We start from the raw sequence: 27,963 nt of genomic DNA, 5'->3' as shown, positions 1-27,963 counted from the left end.
GGTAAATTGTTTTTTCCTTAATTTTCACAATCTGTTTTAAATAGCTCTGTCAAACAATTAAAAAATTGTGATTAATCGCAAGATTAACAAAATTGTGATTAATAGCAGTTTTAATCACACTGTTAAACAATAGAATACCATTTATTTAAATATTTTTGGATATTTTCTACATTTTCAATATATTTCAATTACAACACAGAATACAAAGTGTACAGTGCACACTTTATATTTATTTTTGGTTACAAATATTTTCACCTTAAACAGAAACAAAAGACATAGTATTTTTCAATTCACATCATACAAGTACGTTATTGCAATCGCTTTATTGTGAAAGTGCAACTTACAAATGTAGAGGGGTTGTTTTTTTTTTTTTTTTTTTTACATAAGTGCGCTCAAAAATAAAACAATGTAAAACTTTAGAGCCTACAAGTCCACTGAGTCCTACTTCTTGTTCAGCCAATTGCTAAGACAAACAAGCTTGTTTACATATACAGGAGATAATGCTTCCCATTTCTCACTTTCAGGTGACACTGTAAATAAGAACAGACGTTCATATGGCACTTTTGTAGCCAGTGTTGCAAGGTATTTATGTGCCAGCTATACTAAACATTTGTATGCTTCGATCACCATTCCAGAGGACATGCTTCCATGCTGATGATGGGTTCTGCTTGATAATGATCCAAAGCAGTGTGGATTGACATATTTATTTTCATCATCTGAGTCAGATACTACCAACAGAAGGCTGATTTATCTGTTTTGGTGGTTCAGATTCTGTAGTTTCAGCATCAGAGTGTTTGTTCTTTTAAGACTTCTGACAGCATGTTCCACACCTCGTCCCTCTCAGATTTTGGAACGCAATTCAGATTCTTAAACCTTGGGTCGAGTGCTGTAGCTATCTTTAGAAATCTCACGTTGGTACCCGCTTTTGTTTTTTTTTTTCACATCTGCAGAGAAAGTGTTCTTAAATCGAACAACACATCCTAGGTTGTTCATCGAGACTGCTATAACATGAAACATATGGCAGAGTGTGACGCATTATTTTTTTAGCGAGTGTCATCAGGATGGAAGCATATCCTCCGGAATGGTGGGCAAGGCGTGAAGGGGCATACGAATGTTTAGAACCACTAAAAAAGAAAATCAGCCTTCTGCTGGTGGCATCTGACTCAGATGATGAAAATGAACATGCATCACTCCGCTCTGCTTTGGATTGTTATCTAGCTGAACCTGTCATCAGCATGGATGCATGTCCTCTGGAATGGTGGTTGAAGCATGAAGGGACATATGAATCTAGTATATGTGGCATGTACATATCTTGCAACACCAGCTACAACAGTGCCATGAAAACACCTGTTCTCACTTTCAGGTGACATTTTAAATAAGCAGCAGGCAGCATTATCTCCCGTAAATGTAAACAAGCTTGTTTGGCTTAGCGACTGAGGATTTGTAGGCTCTAAAGTTTTACATTGTTTTGTTTTTGAGTGCAGTTATGTAACAAAAGAAACAGCTACATTTGTAGGTTGCACTTTCATGATAAAGAGATTGCACGACAGTGCTTGTATGAGGCGAACTGAAAAATACTAGTTTTGTTTTTTACAGTGCAAATACTTTTAATGGAAAATACAAAGTGAGCACTCTACACTTTTGTATTCTGTATTGTAATTGAAATCAATATACTTGAAAATGTAGAAAAACATCAAAAAATTTATATTAAATTGAAATTGGTATTCTATTATTGTTTAACAGTGTGATTAAAACTGCCATTAATTACAATATTTTTTTTAATTGAGTTAATTTGATTCCAGTTAATGGCAATTGACAGCCCTAGTTTTAAACTGAAGATACAAATGTCTGTTGTGAGCTGTGCTGTAAAACTACTTTAACAGAGAGAATGAATCAAGATATAAAATTATCAGTATGGCATAGTAGGTAATACTTTTGTTTCTGCTGTAAGTTCTGGGCTCATGAGGAGTACTACTTACTACAGCCACTGATAATTCTTTTAAAGATCTGTGATTCACTTCAGAGGAGAGATTGTTTGGATCACAGTTAAGAGTAAATTCTCAATTTGAGATGCACAAGGTGCTTTATAGGGCTTATACTTGTATTTATGAATAGCCAATAGCCTGACTTCAGATTATATTTTCAAGCCTGGTAGAAAGTGACAGCTTTGCACGTACCTAAGTCCCAAATGTTGCATGGTCTCATCAATCATCAAAACAGCTTCAAAATCAGTTTAGTGTTTGGCAGGAGGCACTATTGCTCCCTCAGGACTACACTATTATGTTAGGGCCCAATTCTGCCATGATGACTTGTGCTGAAAAGTCCTTCACTCCAGTTAGCCCTATGAATTATTTATATATTATATTTATTAATGAAGCGGCAATACAGCAGGACTGAATAATGTGACGTTCAAGATATATTTCTGTATAAACTTAACGCATCAAGGGGATGGTGCTGAAAATTGCTAATAATGAGGTTAAACATTTTCTCACTCTTCCAGTGGTTGGAGGGAAGGGGGGGGGGGGGAAGATGTGGGAGAAATAGCTGTAGTAAGAAGCTTTGAAATGTACCCTGTTAGGCTAGAAATGAGTACAAATGATACATTCGCAGTTCATACGCTCCTGTGTGCATGTTCCAGTAGTTTATTTTACAGTGTAATATCCAGTAATGGACATAACAAATTTCAAGTTCATCTGAACACACAATTTTTAGTTATTTTACTAGTAAATGATATCCTTGCTTGATCTCACCAAAAAGTGGTGTAAACTGTGGTTCACAAAATATAAGAGATTAAACACAAAGTGTAAATTGGCTTGGAAATTAAACACACACTAGAAGTAACAACTGAATGAGGTTGTTACCATAAATGTTATGCCAAACTTCCAGGTGGTTAGAATGCCATACGAGTTCTCTATGACCGACATCCTGAAACAAAGCTACATTGCAGAAGGTGGAAACTCCCTATCACACAGAACTTGACACTGTTCTACCCAAACATCAAGGTGTAGATTTGAAATATTTACCTTTTGAATACTAATGCAATACTTTAAGTTGCATTTAATTTCCAGTTAAGCAACTTCATTTTTTAAAATTCCTTTGTAGTCTCTCTCATACTGTCTTCAGTGCCAGCACTTTCAATGCATTCATTGCCAGCAATGGGTAATGCACTGGGACTATCCTGATGTAAAAAAGGATTAGTGTAATGTGTAATAAAAAAAACAAGCAATATTAGTAAAGCTTTTAATTCTTTTCAAAGATTAGTGTAATTCAGTGTATGACTGTCATTCTTTAGTATTAAATATTAGAGTATGTATATACATTAGTTTGAAGATGGAAACAAAGCTCTTCAGCTTATCTGTTTTTTTAAAAAGCACAAACTGCAGTGACACTGATTTTAAAAGCTATAATGTATGGAATTAAATTAAGGTGGTGACTTTTGCCTCTTAGAATTGCTATCATGCCACAGAATTTTGCTTATGTCAATTTTCTTTTCAAGACTTGCTTTAATTTCTTCTATCCACGCACCACTTCTACCTGGGCAGTAGATGAGGATAAAATATCCCATGGAGAACTCCTTCAATAACTACATTTGGAAAGTCATCTGAAAAACAGAAAAGAAAAACTGCTTTCTTATGTATGTCAATACCATATAAATGCTTTTGTGGAATTTAACAAGGCAAGGACTAGTATAATTTAGGATATTGCATCACTATAGTGTTTATCCCTGTTGGGAATGTACTATTAGTAATGCTGTTTCAGCACTAAAGCCACTTTCGTATAGCATAGGGCATTGCATAAATGCGTTGCCAGATTTGTAGCTTATTGATTTAAAGGGATGTTCTAATACTTAATGCTGCTAGACTCCAGCTCTTTATCTGAATCTTTTCTCACAAGGAAGATGGATTACACTGGCAATTCAATTTCTAACAAAATCTCAATATACTTGAAGGAATTCCAAGATTGCTACTGGGAATACTTTACAGCAGTTTTTCCATTGTGGTTTATAGCAATGTTTAGTCCAAGTGGACTTGAAGGTGCCTGTGCCATCATAGAAGCTTCTCAAGAGCAGTGAGATTGTAGACTGGCTATTCAACATAAAAAGGCAAGTTCCTTACAAAAAGTGATCCTGTCAAATTTGAAGGGGAACAACCCATACACAAAATATTTTCAGTGCAAATGCAAAGGAAACAAGCACCATTTTTTCATGTTAAATTTACCTTAGTAAATAAAATTGAAACAGATTACCTGATGAAAGAAAGTAATAGACCCACACAGAGGCAGGAAGGCTATGTGTTACTAAAAGAAAAATATTCTCCAAATGTATTAACTCCTACCTGTCTAAAACAGAGTGACTGTCTTTACTCCCTTGACAGTAAGAGTCAGAATTTCTCACTCCATCTTACATTATTGCTTAAAATTGAGTTTCAAACTTGCAGTGCCAGCAAACTAAGAGGTGGGTTAAACTCAGAAGATATAGCTGAATAAACATCCACAGATTATTTCTTTGATGTTTCACACTTCCAAAGTAAGTTTCTCCTTCAGCCACCAGCCTACAGATATGCATATAGGGCCAGATTCAACTCCCATTAAAATCAGTGGAAAGATGATACTTGACTTTAATGGGAATTGGATTGTGCCCATTAATAACTTTAGGGCCATCAAATAGAGTAGGAAGTTTTTGCAAATAATGTATTATAAACCTCTGCGTACCGGCATTGTAAATTACTAATAAATTAATTTGATTATATATCATAATTGATGTTAGAGATTTGACCAATAGACTCAAGGATATTTTTAGGTGAATGTATAACTAACAGAGACCTTTTCAATAAGCAGCATATGGGTGATTCTCCTGATTTCTGATGGTGGATAAAGCATTATTACAAATCACTCATTGACATTTTGAGGCCAGTAATGATTCTACAAGTCCTGAAAGCTCTGCATACTCAAATCACTTTTCTAGGATAATTCCAAAATATTGTTATCAGCAGTATTAGAATACACATGGTAAACGTGATCCAGTGGTTTCAGTCTAAATCAAACACTGAAGTTTCAGAAACCTGTTTTTCTGCTAGTTCTATTATATACATGACATACAGTACATATGGGGAAATTGTTATTGATTTTATAAAATGATACCATTTTACAGTGTCAGACTCACTTTGAGGCTTTGTTGAATAAAGTATCTACCATAGCATTTTAACTCTAGTATGTAAACATATTGAAACAATCCCACAGGCACTTTTGAAAATGCCTGGCTTTAGACATCATTCACCATTAGACCAATTTTCCATGAAGATACAGGAAGTTTAGGTCTATTATTCAATAGGAACTTTAGCAATTTGGTCTATTAGGCTAGTAGTTTAGATTCTGGTCCTTTTAAAACCCCTTTCAACTTTTTGGGTAATAGATATTTTGCACTTTTTTTAATTAAAAGAAGAGAACCCATCTTATATGAAGAATGTGTTCACAGAGTTAAACCAATGTTACATGCTTTATGCAACAATGATTCAAAGAGTCTGAAAATCAAGACTTGTGATCCTAAATTCATTAGGCAATTCTGAAAATCTCCCTTACAACAATATTAAAATCCAGTGCTGATATAGATCTGAGTTCAACATAGAACTATGTCATTATGTGCTATAAAGTTAAGTATATAAAAAGTGCCAATTTAATATTTTTACTGTTGGTTAAGACACAGGAGATTGTCCTCTGGTTTACAAGCCAACATTCTGCAAGAATCTTCAAATTAATTAGGGAGTTTGGACAATATAAGGCACCTTGCTTTCTCAGGGTTCCTTTTCATGAATGAGAGAAATGGAAGCAAAAGTGGAGGAACTGAGAATGACTTCCTCCCTCTTCCAGAGAAGTAAAAGACATCTACAAAGAAGCAACCAACCGTTCCTAGTGTGGTTCAGAATATGCAGCTCCTCAGGGATGATTTTTGCCAATTAAAGGACCAATCCTGCAAATGGTTACACAAATATTTAACTTTAAGCATGTGAAAAGCTCTGTTGATTTCCTGACCCAATGCAGTCCATAGGATTACCCACATGCTTATTGAAACATATGCACGTGTTTGCAGGATTGAGGTCTGAAGATATGACTACATTGCAAAAAAACAAAACAAAAAAAATCCCATAGCAGTGAGTATGAGGCTACATGTACACTACACACCAGAGTTGGTGGTGTGTAGTCTATGTGTAGCTACATGCCACCGTGAAAAGCAAGCTGTGTCCATACTGTGTAGTGTGTAGTTACACGTCAGTGAAAAACTCCAGCAGCCAGGAAGCATCAGGGAGAAGCTTCAGCAGCTCCTTGCTGCCAAGAGCCTCTCACTGGAGCAAGGAAAGGTTCTGGCAGGGGGAGGAGCAGGGGAATCCCCCTGCCAGAGCGTTTCCCCTCTGCTGGTTTTTTGCCCTGCGGTGCGGAAGGGCTCTGGCAGCAGGGAGCTGCTCAAGCCTTTCCCCGCTGCCTCCCCCCGCCAGAGCCTTTTCCCCCAACTGGAATCTTTTCCTGTGGTGGAGAAAGACTCCAAGAGCAGGGAGGCAAGCCGGACACTACACTGCTAAAAATAGCAGTGTAGACAGGGAGACACGGGTTAGGAGAGCCATGTAGGGTATGTACGCTAACATTTGGGTCATGTCTTTACTCACCTAAGCTGTGCCTCACCAGCTGCTCTGCTATTTATACCCACGCTAGGCGGGCTGTGTGCATATATACACTACATGCTCCCAAAAGAACTGTACTGTAGATGTACCTTCAGAGACAAGGTCTACAGACTCAGGCTTGCACTACAGTGCTAAAAATAGCAGTGTAGACATTCCTGTTCAGGTTCTTAGACCCACCCTTTCACCAGGTTTCAGAGTCCATCTTCTAACTCAAGTGGGAACATCTACACTGCTATTTTTAGGGCCATAGTGCAGACCTCAGAAGCCCAAGTCAGTCTCTGAGACTCACTGCTGCAGGGTTTTTTCCCCCCATTTAGTCCAAATTACTTCTGATTCTGAAAGAGTCTAAGAGTTGTGGTTTATTCAAGGGGAAAAAAAGTGAATGCATGTCATTTAACATTCATTTATGGTGTGGAGAGGGCTGACTGTTGTCAGTGAGCGTACTAAGATTTATAAAAATTTTTGTAAATATGAGGGATATCGCCTTAGATTTCATTACTTTAGAGCCTCCCACCAGTTTATAGCAGCTATGAGCCCCTTTGGGCAATTCACAGTGTTTACTAATTGTGCCTCTTGGCATGTGTATAAAAGTGTGATTTTTGAAAAGTCAAAGCACAAGCTGAAACCAAGAAAGTTGGAAGTCACACTAGTAGCTTCAAACCTTAATAACTAGTAAGTTATCAAAGTTTAAGCTCTTGAGAGCCTTATATTTTTTAAAAAAAAAAACATAAGCAATTCATGTGGTAAAGGTTTCTTTTTGACAACAGAGATATGATAGCTCCCCTTCACAGAAATTTTAGGTACCTCCAAAAATTATAACAGGATTTTCCAGGTGGGTTTGGCTAGTTTGCAAAAATAAATCCCATTTATAGAAAAGACAGTCTGTAAAAATTGAGTCTAACTAAAATGGAGTCAAACGTTCACGAGTGGTGAGTAAACTGTGAAGTTAAGGTTGCCAACTGTCTAGCAGCACAAACCCTTGCCCTGCCCTCCCTGAGGCCCCAGCCCTTCTCCAAGGCCCCACGCCCACTCACTCCATCCCCCCTCCCTCCATCCCTGGCTCTCCCCTCACTTACTTTCACTGGGCTGGGGCAGAGGGTTGGGGTGTGGGCTCTGGGGGTGGGGCCGAGGAGTTAAGAGGGTGGGAGGAGGCTCCAGGCTGAGCCTGGGGCAGCAGTTTGGGGAGCAGGAGGGGGTGCGGGCTCTGAGAGGAAGCTGGGCTTCAGGAGGGGGCTCAGGGCTGGGACAGGGGGTTGGGGTGCGGGAGGGGATGAGGGGTGCAGGTTCCAGGTGGCGCTTACCTTGGACGGCTCCCGGAAACAACCAGCATATCCAGCTCCTAGGCAGAGGCGCGTACAGGTGGCTCTGCCCGCTGCCCCTGTCTGCAGGTACCATCCCCGCAACTCCCACTGGCAGCAGTTCCCAGCCAATGGGAGCTGCGGAGTCGGCACTCAGGGCAGAGTTCAGGGGCAGTGCATGGAGACCCCCTGGCCAGCCCTGCACTTAGGAGCCGGACATGCCTTCCAGAAGCCGCACGGAGCCAGGGCAGGTAGGGAGGACAGGACAAACCAGGACATCATAATACTGAGCTTGTAATTTCTAAAACAGGATGGAGAAAATAGACTCTTACAGATTTTTTGAATAAAAATCATGTTCCACATTATGCTGATTCATAGTATGATAAATCAAAAAATAGTTCTGAGAGGTGAACTGGAAGCAGCTAAGGGCTGCTGAACAATTAGTATAAATAAAAACTTGTTGCATTGACTTTTGTTTTTACCTGCTATATGAAAACCTAAGAACTGTGTTTCAAGGCCAAAAAAAGCCTTGGTGAAGCCCTGAAGAGTTCTTTGTGCTGAACGCCATTAACTAAATCTCAACACATCTCACACATTAGAACAAGCCATTTCAAAAGAAACCACCACTTAAATTCAATATTAAATTCCCAGTGACTTAAATAAAAAAGCAAGTATGGTCATTCTTCGAGTACAAGTTAGAATAAAAAATTTAGATGTCAAAGTGTTGCAGAAGCTTTAATAGGAGTCATAGAACTAAAAGCCTGTGTACTGATTTGAAAATTTAGCGTGTTATCTGTATATTTTAAGACAATTATATGTAATTTCCATTCTTTGTCTCTCAAGATTTTGCATGAAATTTAACAACATTCAGAACTTTTTTTTATTTTTTATTTTTTTTAAAAAAGCTTAACTTGAAAGTTGCTTATCCAGTTATCCAGAATGACTTTTAAACAAATCTTTGAGGAAATGAAGTGCAAAAAAATGAGGATCTGATTACTTTACTTCCTAGACTTCTTACTTGGCCCCAAAGTCAAAATCAGCTAATCTTATGTAAGTATGTGGATAAAATGGAAATGGTGCAGTATAGTTAGGCTTAGAAGCATTCTATTTTTATCAATAAATGTTGGTAAACACTGATTTCACTGTACACACAGAGAAACCAATGAAAAATATTTCCAGATAGTAACTGAAACCGAAAGGCAAAGTAAGAGAAGTGCTGTTTGAAAACTTATTAGAGTTTGATTCACGGTTATTTATTTTGTATATTTTGACATGTGATGTTGACAATTTGTGTTTTAACCATTATAAAGTTTTAACTATTTTCATCTCACTGTCTAGCATCATTAAATAATGATTGTCTGACCCCAGCCAAATTTCCCACAATTGGTGAAAATTTAAAAAGAGAAAAATCTAACCCCTCCCCCAAAAAACACCTTAAAATCGACATTGATATCTGTTGAAATGATCAAAAAATCAAAATCAAAATCTGCAAAGCCTAATTATAGTTTGTGAAAAAAAACACTGTTGAGTGTTGGTTTAGCCATTCCGCTCCTCCAGAATAAAATGAAAAAGGCAGAATTAGTTTTTAGTGTCTGCAAAATTCTTCTTCAGTTTTGGGGTGGAATCTTGGATCTCTTAAATTCAATGGCAAAACTTCCACTGACTTTAATGGGGGGCAGGATTTCACCCTTGATGTTTATTGGTATATTATACTTGCACATACTTTATTCGGTAAACTCAAAGAATGAAAGTTTCAGTAATTGCACTCTGCTCCGCTGGAATCCAGGCCTGAAACTGGAGGTGTAGTATAAGATAGGAATCATGTACATATCATTCTAGTTCCTATGATTTTATCATGAATGTCACAATATTTGATGTTTAGAGTCCCAGCTCCTGGATTCATGTGGCTTCTTGAAAATCTCAGTTTAAAAAAAAAAAGTTTTTAGCTCTCATGGTTTTGGAAAAAATCTTGAAAATGTGAAGGAAGTGCACTCCAAAGGTTGAGAAACCAAAGGCAAATACAAAGAACCCAACCTGTATTATTATTATTTTAAATTTCCTGATTTCAGACAATCTTATGATTACTTAATGCATGCTTTGAACACCTGGGGGATTTGCAGAGCCATGTGGGGAAACCTCCACAGTGTCATCTTATTTCCAAAGCTGTCTGCTTCATTTTTGTTACCAGCCTACATTCAGGCAAACAGAGAATAATAAATAAGTTAGAGCAATTTGTTAATTTTTTTTCTCACGGGAAAATCCTAATTTACAGTTTAAGTGGAAAATTCTCATACTGAAATTTACATATACACAAAAGTACATTTTCTTGTACAAAAGTGTGGAAAAGGCAAAAGACCTATCAATTGAAATGAACAATGTAGGAACACTGTGCAATATGTGCCAACAATATAATCTCTGAGAAGAAAACACAAAGAAAAAGTCCTTGAATTATTTTTACAAAGGGGAGGGGGGGGAAGAGTAAAAGAGATGGTGGATTACAACTACCTCTTCCAAATATTCTTTTGAAATACATATTAACCGATCAAGGGTAACGTAAATATCCTCCGAACACATCTAGTACGCTCAAAACATACAATCTTTTTAAAAAAAAAAAAACCTACAGTTTAGAAATGAGAAGAAATGACAATAATCCAAGTGGAAATACAAACATGCTCACAGCAGCTAGACTGGTGTTTAGGGAAAAAGCACTTAAAAAAGGACTGTACCTTTAGATCAAACCCTGCAGGCAAAAGAACCCACACAGTCAACAAAAAAAGAGAATCAGTATTTTACATCCTTTTATGATTTGAATCCACAGTAGGTTTGGTTAGGAGAACAACTGAGAGAAAAAAATTATATCTTCGTATAAATCATCTGCCCCAATTAGGATTTTAAAGAGCTTTATATAAGAACTACTGGTTTATTGGCAGATCAGTAGAATTTGGACCAGTATCATTCGGCAAGGCCTGTATTAATAATAATGTGGTTTATGTGGTGTAGGGTCAGATCAGTAAAGAGCTGTTAACAGATGACAAGTTTGATTACCGTTGGCTGTAGGCAAGACATATGGATCCCTTAGGAACAGCAGCACAGGCTGGTGGGACAGTTTGCTGGAAAGGTCAAGAACAGGAATGTCAGCATCAAGGGATGGTAAACAGGATATACTACAAACTACCTTTGATAAAGTGAGGTGACCCAAGCTGCTCAGGAATAACGTCAGTATGTTTATATGCCCAAACTCCATGCAAAGGAGAAAATTTTCTGGGAGCAAAGCTCACTATTGCTTAGTGATACTTAAAATGACAGCTTGAAATTTGAGGTGAAGAGATCACACTCCACTGTGGTGATGGCAGTGGTGATGATGGCTTTAAGCCACATTGAGCCCTCCTGATTCTGTGCTGTTCTGTGGTACGTAAGAATATTTAGACTACCATGGAGCAACCTCTACATTAGGTTAGCCTCCTGGGCTGCCCAACAGACCACAGAACTACTTGGAATCTTTGCAATACTCCTGCCCCAGATACTACCCCAGCACACCCCTATGCCAAGGCTTCTGAGTGTACAACTGGGAGGCAGCCTTGTGGCTGCTGCCAACAATAGCTATGTCAAGGGAACCCTCCCCGGCCAGCAGCAAGGCTGCTAAGGCCGCTTCACACAGCTGACTCTTTCACGTAGAGTAAAGGGGCCAGAACAGTAGCAGGTTTTTTCCTTTTTAAATGAGAGAAGTAATTTCAGATGCTATATCCGAATGCCCTTGCCAAGCTTTCAGATTTTACAATCACATTTTCCTGGTTTTAGTTTTTACTAAATGTTCATGTCCTCCCATGTGAAAGACCCATGCAAACAGGAGCAACTAACTGACTGACTGTATCCAGTGAAACCGAATGTATGCAAAGTTCTGTCAAAAGCATGGAAACAATCTCAATTTTTTTTCAATTATAGTCCTGTTACAAACACCACCCAGCATGGGGTAAAAGTGTTCACAGAGAGAGTTAAGCTGAAGGTGTCTCTTTCTGTTTCTGTAAGAAATTCCAGAATATAAATTAAAGCGAGAGGTGTGCAATTCATACTACAAACAGATCTGGTCCAGCTTATGAAACCAGATGCAGTGTTTAATAAAGTCACCAAAATTTAATGCCAAACTATTGCCATTTTGTCAGTTGCTGGAACAAATGTAGGATGCCCTTTAAGTACGTATGTACGTACGTGTGTGTGTGTGTGTATAATTACTTCAGTGTCCTTATTTTATATATTAGTAGACTGTCAAAGGAAGCATGGCTTTTATTTACTTACACCACATTTAGTTGTCTAGAAATGCTAGCCGTAATTGTGAGTTGCTCACCTTGATTCTTCAGATTCTGTTTCATCAAAAGAACTAAAACAAAAATGCAGACAAATTAGATTATGTTTGCTTATAACAACATTAACATACAACTCCATATATAAAGAAAGCTGTTAATAATAGCTACGAAAGGAAGGACCCTTTTTCTGGTCAGTGGCTATGTAATGCAATGCAATTAATATGGAAGAACTCTCATGATTTTATTGTGATCACAGCTTGTAAGTGACAACATATATTTCACTGGAATAGATTCACATGCATAAATATATAAAAGTGATGGGGTACAATTCCACTGAGAGATTCTGGTTGACATCATTAACTACAAGAGAAGAGTGTCAAGTAGCTTCTCCCTAAATCACCAAAGCTGGCATATTTACATTTTTGGGGGGATAATAAAGTTAGCACATTTATGTTTCACATTAATATTGACAGCAGCATAACTGATAACATTACACTAGCTATAAGTGATGTATGTTTGCTGTTATATGAGCATTTTCAAACCAATATCAAGTATATGATAAGTAAAGTAATCCCTACGTATCTTAAAGAGATTCTGTATGTACTGAACGTGAACAATGATTTCCCAAGCTCACAGTTTGGAACTAGAATTACAAGGTATTGTGAAAAATCATGACCCAGATCGAAGTCTTTTTGGAAACACCCATGTAATAGAATACAAAAGGCTGTGAGGCTGCCCTGACAGTTTCCTTTGCATTCTTCTGCTGAGGTGGGGGCAGTGTTTACTACAGCGTGGAAGAAAGCAAGGACCTGACCCACAAACCCTGTCCAAGATCCGTTTGCCTCCACAGTAGTTCTGGTCTGCTGTGGCTCTGGCCCTACTGACCGATAGCACAGCTCTGCAGGCAACTTCCTTGACCACAGTTAGGCTTTGGGAGTGAGATCCTTACCCCCGCTCCAGCCACTTTACACCAGGTAAAAGGGCTGTAGCAGAATAAAGAGGCTCCAAAACCCCCAGATCTGCTTGGGGAACCCCTGATGCAGGAACTGTGGAAGACAGTTATAAGGCCACTTTCCTAGGACCATCTCACAAGCCCTGGTATGCTAGGGAAAGGGTTGGGGCAGGAGGGTGTGTCAGGGGCAGGGCCACAGCACACAATACTGTGGGGATTCCAGGCAGTGATACAACCTGTAGGGCAGCCAAAGAAGGGCTGTTTAAATTACTTCAGGGACTGCGCTGCCTGCAGGTAGGCTCGGGATAGGGATGGCACAAACATGGCTTTAAACCTCTTTACCCACCCTCCTATCCCCAAGGCTATGAGTTTTGTGTTGCACCTCTTAGAGGCACAGCAGAGAATCGTACCCTAAGAGTGGAAAGTACAGCAGAATGTAATATAATTTGACTGTATTATTCTGGAAATCTCTGGTATACTTAAGGGAGAATAATGTGCATCTTCGTGCCTCCTTCATCCAAACCAACCCTGAACCCTTTCCTAGAAGGGAATTGTGGACACCATGGAGATGGCTGATCCCCATTTCCACATGGAGATGGGGGAAGCCATGCAGTGAGTTACAATTTGCCCCCATATAAGTAAAAGCAGATTCCAACCCTCCCTCCCCCCACACACATGCCACAGACTGGAAATCTTGTGGATTTCTTTTAAAAAATTTTTTGTAGGTATTTCAAAGATCTGTTAGAAAATCCCATTTTTTCTATCTTTCTTTCATCTAAGCCTGTTTCTGCTTTGCTTTCAATGGATATACAATAAATGTCACCCTTTTGTCTTTGTACAGGATGTATTTTATTTTACCAACTTTTTATAGCTACGCAAACACACCCACAATGAAACTAATGCTCCTTTTAGTTATAGTGGTGTAAGTTAACAGCAAGTCCATTTTAAATCAACGGTGTTAAGTCGTCAGAGAACTAATACAGCGCGAGAGGAGAATCAGCTGTGCCTTGTTTTTCTGTACAGTTGGAGTTGTTTTAGTTAATTAGTTCTTACCCATAACTTTCTGCCTTTGGCAGAGAAGGGACATGCCGAACATTCAGGAAGTCTAGAAATATTTTGGGGAGATCTTCATTTTCTAAAATGATAGTCTGTAATACAGAAAATACACAATATCATTCAGTTCTTTTCTCATTTTTTTATTTATCCTCTAACAATAACTTTTAATAAGCAAACCACAATTACTCCAATTCTTTTCTAATCACACAAGTTTACTAAAGTAAACATCTTCCAATACCACAATCCGTGTTACTAAATTTTGAGATTATATCAGATTATGGTGCTGCAGCACTGCCCTTTCCCATGCCAGAATCAGTGACAAACATTTACCCAAGAAAAGGTTTACTATAAGTTTGAATCTTAAATTTGATTTTTGGTACATTCATTTCAGAATAAAATTTTGATTTTGTTGTCCCCTTTAAAAATCAAAATCAACAGCAGCACATGCTTAATGACCTCCGCTACTTCATTTCCAGCACTTGGAAGTATCCCATCCATCATGGCAGTAGGAAAAAGGAAATCTCCTGTGTGTTCAGGGGCTTACTCAGTGTTATTAATGCAAGATTTAGGGAATGTTAACAAGGTGAGTTGTTTGTTTGGCTTGACAGATCGGCTTACAATACACTGGTCGCATCTATAGTGTGGTCACCAATGACAAAGGCCTGGTGAAAGAGGTACTATCTAGACCTGCCATACTGTTCCATATTAATAACGTATGGCCTGGAATCCACTCCCCTTCCCAAATATTTTTCACCAAACAGATGATTTGTAGTTTTATGAGTGAATTAGTAAATTAATTAGAAATACATTTAATAGAAAAGGACACAACAGGTACATGGGGTTTTTAAATACCCATTCCCCATAAGAGACAGGCTGATTTTTTAAGAACGCGATAGACTTCTACAGTTTTATAGTAACTGGTAGGAGGCAGTTAGTAGCTAGTCTCCACTCCTCACACGAGACAAATAAAAGAGTTTACAAACACATGTCATGGTTTCTCCGGAGGATTAAGGCCCTATTCACTTGTCACTCATACTGCTGAACATCTCCACTTGTTACTACAAAAGTCATACCTATGTACGGCACTTACAGATAAAAGGCACAGTCACTCTGCTGAGGAGCTTTCCATCTCAGAGGCCTAATCCAGCAAACAATGCATATGAGTGAAGTTTGATCAAAAGAAACTACTCACACAAGTAAAGCTGCATACTGTGCTTGCAAGACTAGGCCCTTGGTTAGAACAGAACCATTGTGACAGGGTGAGAAAACAAGAGGCAAGGGTTGGTAATAGGAGGGAGCATTACACTATACAAGCTCATGAGACAACATTCCTATTGTATGTAATCTAACCTTACACAACACAAAAGCTTTTTTCTTCAGTTTGGTTAACGTGGTGCAGTAGTACATGTGGGGCAAGAACAACTCAACTATTTGTGTAACAAAAAAACCTAGTTAAGATTCACAAACATTACCATAAAATATGGGTAGATTTAAAAATAGAAATACATTTTAAAATAAGCTATCTGCACTTCAGTTTTTTTTTTTTATTCTTCTTTCAGGACCTGAGTTCAGGGTTCTGTATTTCTCCAGCAAGAGCTGGTGTCATAACAACAGGTTTAATAAAAACAACCCTCAATCAGAGAATGCAGCTCCCAAACTGTTTTACTGTGACACCACCTCTTACAAGAGAAACAAAGTTCTCAAGTCTTGGCTGGTACAAAGCCTTTCAGTTCACCTTTAAATGAGGATGCATCATTAACTGCTTCTTCATTTACATTTTGTGAAATCAGCACTATGGTGCTGTAAAATTCATCTTGCTCTGCATTCAAGTTATGCATGGGAGGAGGGGTAGAGGGGGATGCATATTCAAAGGACATGTGAATTGCATAACAATGTGCACTATTTGCTCAAACAAAAACAATTTACTAATATTAATCAATTTTGCACCAAAAATCGTGTGTGCAAGAGCTGCTTCAGGGCATCTCTAATTTATGCACAATCCCTTAGTTCCACTTCTTGAGCTTTTCATACATCATGTTAGAGCAATTTGTGTGACTTGGTGAGGTCAGCTGCCGGTAAACTTAGAAGAAAGAAGAGATGGTGGGGCAAGGGGAAGGACATGTCACTGACAAGAGAAGTTGTTTTGATGATGCTAAAATGTTATTGAAGCAAACTTATTTGTTGTTGCTGCTGCTCACTCAGTTATCATTCCAAGTCAAATCAACCCAAGCCTGGACAATAGTTATACAGCGCCCCAATTTCATTAAATTTGTTTAACTGCAAGGCTCCAATGGACATTATTTTGTTAGACATTTCAGGATCTTACTCCCATTAGGTTAGCACCTGTTCAAGCCCTTTATTTCGATGACCAGCAAACCTGAAACTGCGGAACTGCAAGACAGAGAGACAGACAGACATAACCCACCTTGATTTGATGTGGCGTTTTGTCAGACTGTCATGAAGCAATGAAATAAAAATATTTTGGTATGGTTTCATTGAACCACAGTACATTTTCCAGATAATGCATGCCAAAAAGTCATAGCTATATTTTACATACAGTACTTCCAGAAACATTAAGGAATAAATCATGACATTCTGGAATAATCCTAATTTGGGATCAAATTTTCTGCTGGCCCAGCTCCACTGACTTCAGTGGAACTGGGCTAGTAGAGAATTTGGCCCTTTGATTTGTATGCCAAATAATGGAAGGGCTGCAAGAGAAACTGAAAACAGGGAAAGACAGCACAGATGACAACTGATCAACATATGTAAAAATTCTAATCTTTGCTGTATTTCTTTTAGTCTTGTAATTTAAAAAATTAATCAAATAAGTAGGGGCTGCAATCATAACTAGTTCCATTTACCTGTAACAACCATTGCAATCATAAATTTTAGACTTTCTTATTTAGAAAGTTATTTAAAGAATGCATATATTACAAACCATATTCTCCTTAATCTTTACATAACAGATAAGAAGAAAAAGTGCTTCTCCTTGACTATATTTAAAATGAGTGATAGAACACATACAAATAAACCCATTTTTCAGTCCAGCATGTGGTTATACATTTTAGATAGGAGCACAGTGAGCTATGTAAGACTTCTGTTACAAACTCCAAGACATATCAATGAAACAGGAAAAGATCACAGTAGGGTTATAAATTAATGTCTAGAATTTTCAATGTATTTGAACTCTACTTAGCAAGACTATAACTAGTCCAGTTCCAAACCTGTGCTGTTTTAACAAGTTGATTTAAGGAACAAGAGCAGCATATATGTTCTCTCTCCAAAATGAGAAGAGAATTAAAACACCTAACCCTACTGAAAGCAAATAATTTAGCAAGTGACCCCAGAAATACATTTTTCAAATTGGTCAATACCATCTGTGTTGAGTACCATGTTTTCTTCATATATTTTAAAAAGCTGTTTACCAATTCCTGCCACATTTTAATAAGCTACTGCATGCACCTGAAAAATATAACACTGGAAACACTAGTGTTTACATCATTAGAAATGTCTTTTTTATCAAAAGGGTGCAATTATTATTATGTAACACTAAAATCCAGATTTTTCTACTTTATCAGCTTCATAAAATCATGTTCCCTCAGGATGTCATTGATTAGTTGCACATGTTCTTTCAGTGACATCCCAAATACTTAATTGTCAGTTATCTTTTCTCCTTCAGCAAGTAAAACATAGTCACAAAACTGCAGAGGGACTTGTTCTGCCTTAACCTTAGCCAGATGCCATCATGCAGTGGAAAACAGTTCTAAAATATCACAGGATAATGCCCTCCAACAAGGGAGACATATAAACAGCATAATGATTTCCCACGAGTTTCCTTTTTAGAAAATTGTCACTAAAGCCAGCATAAATGGTGACATATCTTCACAGAGGACGCTGTGAAATCGAACACTGGCATTCTAGTTAGGTCCAAACTTACTCATCAGCCAATTATAACAGTAACTGAACATCTTGCTGAAAACTTGGACAAGACCAGTTTGCTAACCTTCCAAGACTGTGCTACAGGAATGCATTGTTTTCAATGATTGATGATTTTTTAACAAAACAGTTTTAAAAATTCATTGCTTCCAATCATCTGTCTTAGTTTCTCAAGATCTGTGGAACACCTTTTAGTTAGGAGAGCTAAGTTGCAGAGTTTCTAAGAGTCCTTAAAGCTTTTTCCTTTCTTTCTGCTTTAGTCTGAGATGCCCTATTGTTAGGGTGAAAAAGTTCATGACAGTTTTTCCTTTCTTCACAAGAAAGGATGCCTCACAATACCTAATTCAGTGGTGCAGCTAAAAATGGGGGAGAAAAAAATCAATACATCCTAGCTATAGTAAGTAGGCTGGAGTGTCAGTCTCCACTGGGACTGAAACCTACAAGCTTTTAGAGTGCTTTAGAGTCTATATTCTTCTATTTACCTCCTTTCTAGCAGCTGCTTACACAGTCCCATGAAATGATAAAAAGGTTAGCAAAAGAACATATTAAACTAAAAAGAAGTAGACTACACGAAAGAACTGGTTTCTAAGAATGATCTTTTCTTTTCCTGAAAAAGCAATAGCAGATACGCTTCTGTTAATCACATCAGAACACTTGCTTCTTACCCAGCATGGTTCCAGAGTAAAGAATTTCACTCATTTCTTCAAAAAAGCATATTATTGTATGCTGTTCTGGGTCAATGTTATTTTCCCTCTACATAATTAACATACTAAGAAGCACATGCCCCTCCCCCCCCAAAATGTTCTTCAGCAAAATGTGATTGCGTAAGAATAAAAAGAGGTATAAAAAAGAGGAACTGAAACACTTAAATGTGTATAGAAAATGCAAGAAATATAGAAAATATGCAGGAGAAAGTAGAAGTGATGCTAAATGGAAAGCACAACCTTAGTGGACATAAATTTAATTAGATTTTCATAAATGGAACATTAAGAGTGATGGGTGCAATCTATGAAGGAGGGACAGAAGGGGAACAAAAAGTAGAGGGAGGATACAAGCCCCTAAGCATTTACAAATCCAGTGAGAGATAGTCTGATAATTATCATAGCAGTGATATGCTGTATTTTGAAACGAAAAATAAACTGCAGGGGGCAACTGATTCAGATTCCCAGGACTGTAGGATAGTGAAAACATTCCTGAACCAACTATCAGACTCTCAGATTACTATACTCTTGGGGAACTTAAACTACCTGCTGGGTGACAAATATGGCCTGACATCAGTAAAAAAACCCTCTTAGGATATGCAAAGGAGAACTGAACCAGAAAGAAGAGAACCCAAATAATGGTGAGACCATTGCTGGATCTACAGTAATGGTAAGCTGAAAGCTCCATGCTAGTGACCACGAGGTACTTAATAATATTATTTGGCACTTATCTAGACTTTCTAGTTTCAAAGCACTTTACTGAAATGAATTAACTTACTTAGACTAAATACACAAACAAATAAGTTAAGTGACAGTAATAGCTGTATTATGTAGAGGTTTAATAATAGGTTTTTGGCACTACTTTATGTTTAGCTAGTGACTACATAATGGCTGTGCATGCAATTAGTAGTCCAAGTACACTCCACATGTAATCAAATATACAATATTATTTTACGGAAACAGCATGGACAAGAGGTAATATTAAAATTTATGAGTGTAGAAGAACATGAGAGTAGTCTGAAAAGGTAGAAAAGGGAAGGTGCAACAGACAGTTCCTCTGAAAAATAAAACTGAAAGGAACAAAGTAGTCAACATGGCTTCATGAGGGACTGCTCAAAGATTAGAGGGTTAAAACAAATCTCTCCTAGAAATTAAGAAGTTGATGGAATCAAGCAAGTAGCTAATGAAAAAAGATAAGGGCAGCAAAAGACCAGAATAAATTAATGCTATTCAAAATGGTTAATGTTAATAAAGGCTTTTATAAATATATCCTGGGAAAAAGTAGTAGAGAAAGCAGGCTATTAATGATAAAGAAAGACAAAATCAAGACTGATTTTGCCTGAGCGGCGAACATGGTTTTAAAAAGTCAACCTTCGACAACAAAAGAATGTACAATTAAGAAGTAATTAAGATCTTGTCAATACAGCTGCTGACAACAAGCAGGTACTGGAATACGTGAGAAAACAATATATATTTACGCATCAGTGCATCCAGAAGATATGCATCCTAGCGTGTTAAAGGAAGTAGGTAATTATGTTTGAAAAGTCATGGGTGAGGTATTAGATGGGAAAATAACAAATGTTTTACCAGGCTTTTAAAAAAAGAAATGTGAGAAGAAAACAAAAACACAGAGTAGGTATAAATTTGTAATACTGCATGGAGGCAAAAGAATAAAATAATCACTGCAGTTTTTGCTGAATGCACAGAACCTTCCCACTATGGAACAGCGCAGTAACAGTACCTCTCCCCAAGGCACTGGTGCGACCATATGCAGAATGTGTGTACAGTTCTGATCACCTTAATATCAAAGATATTGGAGGGCATTTAAAGAAAAGCAACAATGATACATAAGGGATAAGAGATACTGTCTTATGAAGAAAGATTAAAAGAGCTAAATACATGTTACATAAAAATAAACTACATTAAAAGAACATTATTCAGGTTGCAAAGTCAATATTCAAAAATTAGGAAATGTGATTGCTGCAACTGCATGCGGGTCCTTGTCCGCCTGGCCATAAGAAGAGGGGTAATTGCCCCTTTAAGGGCTTTGTGTGCAACTGGCAGCAGAGAGGAAGGAAGGAGAAAGTTTACCTGGACAGATCAGGTAGCAGCAGGAAGCAGTGCTGTTAAGGAGCTGAGGTGTGCTCCCAAGCCCGAGAGAGATACATCTGTGGTTACAGCCACTGTCAGTGCTGGCTAGAGGAAGGATACCTCTGCCCCTACATTGCGATGAATCTTCCATCAGTCTAGGGAATGCTTCACCCGCTGGGGAACCAACACCTGCTTTTCTAGACTGTGCCTGTTTGGTGAGTAAGCTGTTCCGAGCCATCCCAGAAACAGTGGAGGTGTAACTTCACATGCTCTGTCACAAAAGTGAAAGTGGCCATTAGACCCAGAAGTCAAAGGCAGTTTCTGACTGAGGTCTGGGGGCTGTCTTGAGTTGTTCTGATGAGGCTCAATAATGTCTTGAACCTGTCCATGGGAAGAGATGCTCTGGGAATCCAGATTATTGGATATTCTGAATGGGTGTTAGTGTGGATTTTTCTATGTTCAAGCTGGAGGCCCAAGTCCAAAAACAAAAAAGCACTGTCCTTGAGTATCGACTCTTGAGTAGCCAATCGTTGACGTACGGGAATTCCACTATAGTCTGGTGACCCAGGTAGGAAGCCACTTCCAACAGAACCTTTGAGAATACTCTTGGAGCTGAGAAGAGGTTGAAGGGGAGCAATTAATACTGGAAATGATCTTGGCCTACCACAAATTAGAGGAATCTTTTGTGAGACGGGTACATCGCTATATGGAAGTATGCACCCTGGAGTTCAAGGGCGGAAAACCAATACCCTGAATCTAGAGAAGAAAGTACAGCTGCCAGGATCACCATCCTGAATTTCTGGGGTCTCACAAATCTGTGTAGGCACCTTAGATCTAGAAATGGTTTCCATCCTCCATTCTTCTTTGGGATGAGGAAATAGTTTGAATAGAAGCCCTTACCCCAGCACTGAGCAGGTATCAGTTCTATTGCTCCTAAATGAAGAAGGGTGTTTACTTTTTGCCTCAGCAGGGGCTTGTGAGAGGGGCTGATGAAGAGGGACAGGGAAAGGGAATGAGGAGGAGGAAGGGAGGTAAAGTGGAAGTTGCAGCTCAATTATATAACTTTCAGCATCAATTTGTCTGAGGCAATATGCTCTCATGCATGCTGGAAGTGGGAGAGTTAGTTTCCAAATGCGGGAAAGTGGGCAAAACACTGAAGCTGGCAGGCTAATGAAGGGTGGGAATTCAAAACCTCAACTGTCCCTTTGATGACATTGCCTGTTGTGGAGCCACATCAGTTGGGTTACAGTCTGTTTCTCTGGAACCTGTGCTGGTTGCTGGTGTGTGTGTGTGTGGGGGGGTTCCATGGGTGTCTGGAATCCAGAGAATTGTATAGGGTGGGGTTCTTTAAGCTGTTTGCGATCTGCTGAACTTCTGTTTGTTTGCAGGAGTACAGATGCCTAACGAGCATACTGTGGCCCTGGAATCTTTAAGGATACGTGATGACTCATCAGTGTACTCTGCAAACAACTTCTGTCCGTCAAATGGGGATCCTCAACTATATTTTGAACTTCCCTGGGGAAGGCAGATAATTGCAGCCAGGAAGCCCTATGCAATTCCACTGCTGCAGAGATGGAATTGGTCGCAGTGTCTGCAGCCTTGTGTGCCTCCAGTAAAGATGATCGTGCCAGGAACTTTCAGCAACAGTGGCTTGGAATTGTTCTCTCTGAACTGGGGGAAGGTACTCAATAAATGACCCAAATTTCATTTGGTTGGTAAAGTTGTACTTCACCATCAAAGCTTGGTAATATTCAATATGAAATTGCAGCGTACCCAATGAGTAAACCTTCCTTCCCAAGAGATCCAGGCACTTTTGATCTCTGTTGTATGAGTAGATTGATAATGGTGTTGTTTGCCCCGCTCGTTCACCATATCAGCTAGAGAATTGGGACTTGGGTGGGAGAAGAGGATTTAGAGTCCTTGGAGGGGACTTAATATTTTTCTGTCAGCCCTCTTACAATTGGGTGTCACTGTAGCTGGGGTTTGCCAGATGGTTCTAGTGGGTTCCAGTAGAGCCTTGTTAATGAGGAGGGCAACTCTAGATGGAGTCGCAGCATTCAGAATGTCCAGTAGCTTGTATTGGGTTTTTCTGATCTCCTCAAGGCATATCTGTAGAGAGTCTGCCACTCACTTCACAAGGTCCTGGAACTTGCAAAAATCATCGGCTATTGAAGGGGGGTGAAGAGGCAACAAGGCCTCATCTGGAGAAGAGGACAAGATGGTGGTCTGAGGTGTGGCTTTTTTGTCCACCCTGGACTCCTGCTCCTCAAATGTTTTCTCCTGCTGCTGGGGAGGGGAAGCTTGGGTCTTCCTATCATCCCAATGGGATAGGGTCAGGGTCCTAGAGAATTGCCAACAATAGGTTGCCCAGGGATCCCAACATGGCCATGGTCCGGAGGCCCATACTCAAAGAAAAAGGAAGTGATATGGTTATTGGATAAAATAGGATTTAGAGGAAAACATTCCTTAAGGAAGCTGGGGAAGTTGGGTTCAGGGCTCCTACATCTGGTAAGGCCAGGAGCTGACCCCCCCCCTCCTTCTATAGCCCAATTAACCCTCATACGAAGGGAGGGTGTGGGATTCCAGGATTGGGATGGCTGGGACCAAGTTGGGAATTGTGTGGAAATGATGACCTGCACTGCAAAATTTATTGCTGGAAATTTTAACTGAATGAAGTTGTGGCCTGATTTAATCACATCCATTGCCTCCTGTCTTTCCTCCAGCGTGGCTGGACAATACCAGATTTACAGTTGTCTGTGCAACTGAATTCTGATTCCTTGTGTGTTCACTGAATGAGGCAGGGGCCGTGTGGAAAAAAGCAGCAGGTGATCATGTAACTAAAGACTGTGTCATAATGCATATGCACAAAGGGACCAAATTAAGGTTGTACAGGAAACCCTAATTCTGGTCATTCCTAACTTTCAAGAGTTTGAATAAATAATGTTCTTTAATGCATTTTTGGTAGGTAATTTCCTAGCTTTTTTAATATGCAACTGTAATAACCCCTCCATCATACATATTCAGCAGGGTTAAACCCTGAATCATCAACACTGCAGTACATACTTTTTGGTTGAAAATTTCCATGCTCCTTTCTGGCTGTAGATTAATTTATTTTTCAGAAGGGTTGAGCAACATCCTCTCACTTATATTTGAGTTTTGTGAATGTGACTAGAACACACTTTTCCCATTTTCCCAAATGTTCTTGTCATGGAAATAGTCCTTAATGAAGAGTATATGCACAACCAAGTTTGAAAAAATGGGTTCATAGAAGGAGTCAGACCTCCCTGTCACTATTTGCATGGAGAGAAGCCAAATCCAGGAGAATCACATTCCTGCAGTCAGAAATAGGGAGTTCTCCGCCAATCTTACAGAGGCTCCTCTGCCAGTGCAGCTGTATTTAGATGAAATATAAATATTGTAGCATGGCGAATATTATTAGTAAAATAATGTGTTAAAATGTGTGAATTCAACTGGACTATAGTTTAAAAGTGGCCCTGAAATGGCAGTTCTCTCTGATGGGTTTTTACTTCATCAGGAAGATGTTCCACAGCCTTAACTCCACAATATCCATTTTGTGGTTGTGGGCCTTGAGGGTCAGGTGGCAGGTTAAAAATTATAAACAACAACTTCTAAGAAAATGAGATTACTATCCACAATACTGACCACTTCATGCATCTGCACACAAACATGACAAGACCCAGAAATATTTAATTCACTCATTTACATAGTTCCCTATGCTAACCACAAAGCACTGCAGCAAAGATGCAATTCAACTCCACAGTAACTTTTCTTGTTTTGTCTCCCTGATATTTCCTTACTAGAGGTTTTGGGTCAGAGTAAACTTCTGAGAAATGATGTGACATTCCCTTTGAAACTAATTACATTAAGCAGTAAGTGTCCACACCAAGTCAGAACAAGAGTATGCAGAAAGAGTAGGGAATTCACTGCATTTGGGGTTAACACGCTCAGTCCCGAGGACATACTTCAAGCTTGAATCTCCACAGCTTCACTAGTTGTGTCATTTGTGCAGAGATAAAGTAGGGATCACTCAATTAACAAAAAGCATGTAGGTGTGTATGAATATTTGTATCCTATCAGGAAAATGGTAGCACACACAGCACAAAGTATCTGGCTGAATCCAGAGTCTGCGTTGTTCATTGTCATTTGTAATGTGTTAGGGAATCCACTGAAAGAAAATAAGTGTACCCCCCAGTTTTAAAAATTCTGGAGCTTACTTCAAGTTTTCAGCATCTTTCAAAAAGCAAACTAACACGCATGTTGCATTCAGAAAAGGCTACTTTAGAAATTGGTCTGTCTGTGCTAAGCAAAAGTAGCAAATAATTCTATAATTTTGTGAAGTGGAATTTATCACAGTTTAACAGACAATACTACTGTATAGTATTTTGTGCAATCTGAATTCTGGAGCTCCTTATGTAAACTGTTTTCCCAGAAGGAAAGTCCATGGAGCTCTTTTAAACTCTGGAGGGCTGTGGGAGCTACCAAGTTTGGGGAAAACAGAAGTTATTTTCTCTTTATACAAATTTTTATGACTCAGAGATATAACAGGAATAAAGTAAAAATGTTTTCATGGTGAAAACAAACAGTTTTACAGTAGAAAAGAACTGTAACCATGAAATGCCTTTTAATAACATTTAGATTTGTCCAGATATACTGGATCACATTAAATTAGCTCTTGTTTATATTAGTTCTTATGTTTAAAACATTTTCTTTGTCCCATTAGAAAGTGACATCTAATTAAAGTGACAACAATGCAGCAATGCTACACTGACAGCACAAACACTGATTCAAAAGCATCTGCTTTCTGAATGACTAAAAAGGTTTAATCTCTGCAAAATAAATTTTAAAAAACTGCTAATCACTACATCTTAACAGCCAAGATTAAAATATTCTCTATTTACTATGATGGTTGCAATCCTTTACCTCTCATAAGTGTTGTGAAACAAATTGCTGACATGAAAGGTTAGTAACATCTAACTTGTCTGGGATGGACCTTCTGAAACAAGGTATCATTATACAGACAGAGAGCAGAAAGAAATGTAAAGATGTGTCAAAGCATATGAAGCAATCCTTGTTTTAAAAAGTTTAGTTGGAAGTTTATACATACGGTGTAAAAGTAATAGATTAAAACTCTTTGATAAAGACCAAAATAAAACTATGCTATGAAAAATTATTTGTCAATACCTGGTCGTGCGGACAGTATAGAAGGCATGCTTTTAAACACTGATGATTATTTAAATTAAAAAGGAGAAGAATATAAGAGGACATAAGATAGAAGCAAATAACTAACAATTTAGTGGTAACTGCTCAAGTGCTTTTATTCTCCAGGACCAATAATACAAGAGCAAGGAGATAGTCAAAACAATATAGCAACCAATTTCAAATAAAGACCAAAAAACTAACAGTTCAGTCAAACTGTGGAAGTGACTGAAGCAAGAACTAAGAGACAAAACAAAAGTTTAGGAAGATTAAAAAAATTAGACAAACATTCATGTTGTGACAGGTGCTGTAATCGCATGCAGTATCTTTGAAGACCATATTGTATTAAATCTATGAATGGTTTATGTATGACTGTGTTTTATTCCATGGGGGAGGGTCACCACAGCTCCCTCAAGAACTAAAAACAATGGGAAGTGATCACTGAGACTAAACGACTCTCAAGACATACCACCACCTGGAGTCGTTTGCATATACTGGTTCAAGCCAGGTTTTCCAGAGACAAACAGACAAAGAAAGGGTTTTTGGTATGAAACAATGAGCTTGAACTGACATAGGGCCTTCTTTCTGATACAGCAGATAGACAGGACCTTCTGTCTAAGGAGGCACTAACTCTTGTGGATGTGTTGGAAAGATTTGGCCTGCTAGGGACCCAGAAGACTGATGGTGTGTTTAAATCTGTTTTGTTGTTGTTGTTGGAGGGGCGGGGTTCGTATGTTTTCTCTGTAATACTTTTGCCTGAAGAATAAACATGCTTGCTTAGAAAGAGCTGTGTGGTAACTTGTAACTGCAGGCAATACACTGTTTATAGTTCTTGGAGACAGGGAATGGCCTTTAGGCAGAGTGGCTTGCTGGGGATAACGCAATGGATGGCAGGTATAAAGCCTTTGGCTTGCGGGGCATAACACAGCATATTCCGGTTGTAAAGCCTTAACAGCTCTGGTCAGAAGGAAGTGCTACAAGAGTCCCTGCCCAGAGATGGGTGATGGCTGGAGCCCTGAGCCCTATCTGGGCACTCCTAAAGTGGACCATGGTGGGTGGAGGTGGAATACAGGTGCAGTTACCCTGTAACTGTCACACGTTACCTGAAGTAATACGTATTATCACCAATTAGGTCAAGAAGCAGGGGGCTCTTAATACTCATGCTTCTAAATATAAGATAATTCACTAGTGGAGCTTGGAAGGGAATGTTCTTTCCAGGTTAATATAGTGGCCAGGAACAGACCGGTTTTTGTTCCTCCTTCCTCTAAATCAAGTGTAGTACACAGCCAGAGGCAAGGTCCTGGACTTAGGTGGATGAAAATGTTTTGCTCCAGCATATCAACTCCTATGTTCATGTGATGGGATATTTATTAGCTTCCTTAATTTTAGTTTGTCTTTTGGTTACCTATGCTGCATTGAATGCTGTCAACTGACACATTCTCTCACTAATATTTGATAAGAAAAACTACCCGACTAAAAATAAACCTCTTCAAAGTAGAATTTTATTCAATTCACTAACGAGCAAACCTAATAACTCTCACAAAAAAATCCTGCAGTCTCACCTCACATTTCAGAAGAGATTTGGTACCCAATGGTTTGGTTCCGTGAGGTACTGAGCAGCTCCTGTGGAACCCATGCCACTGAGGTCCGCAGTGTGCATAATCAAGTCCAGTGTGTTGCAGTGTGGTTTCACACTACCAAGGAGTCAATATTTTTGCAAAATATAATGTGAAGCAT

General features: G+C 38.8%; 1 protein-coding gene across 1 annotated transcript in view; it reads right to left on the bottom strand.

The window, feature by feature from the left end:
* Positions 1 to 2,607: 2,607 nt before the first annotated feature.
* SNX24 (sorting nexin 24) overlaps positions 2,608 to 27,963 on the bottom strand; it is a 139,091-nt gene continuing 113,735 nt past the window's right edge. Inside the window, exons 4-7 of the mRNA XM_037901620.2 lie at positions 14,276 to 14,370; positions 12,312 to 12,344; positions 11,015 to 11,079; positions 2,608 to 3,601 (exon numbers count right to left, since the gene is read on the bottom strand). Of these exons, the coding sequence (XP_037757548.1) occupies positions 3,531 to 3,601; positions 11,015 to 11,079; positions 12,312 to 12,344; positions 14,276 to 14,370 (264 nt within the window). The 3' untranslated portion in view covers positions 2,608 to 3,530. The remainder of the gene's footprint in view (positions 3,602 to 11,014; positions 11,080 to 12,311; positions 12,345 to 14,275; positions 14,371 to 27,963) is intronic.

Source organism: Chelonia mydas, chromosome 5 (assembly GCF_015237465.2).
Source record: "Chelonia mydas isolate rCheMyd1 chromosome 5, rCheMyd1.pri.v2, whole genome shotgun sequence".
Classification (NCBI taxonomy): Eukaryota; Metazoa; Chordata; order Testudines; family Cheloniidae; genus Chelonia; species Chelonia mydas.
Note: the sequence above shows the minus strand (reverse complement) of the source record. Positions and strands in the feature narration are given on the sequence as shown.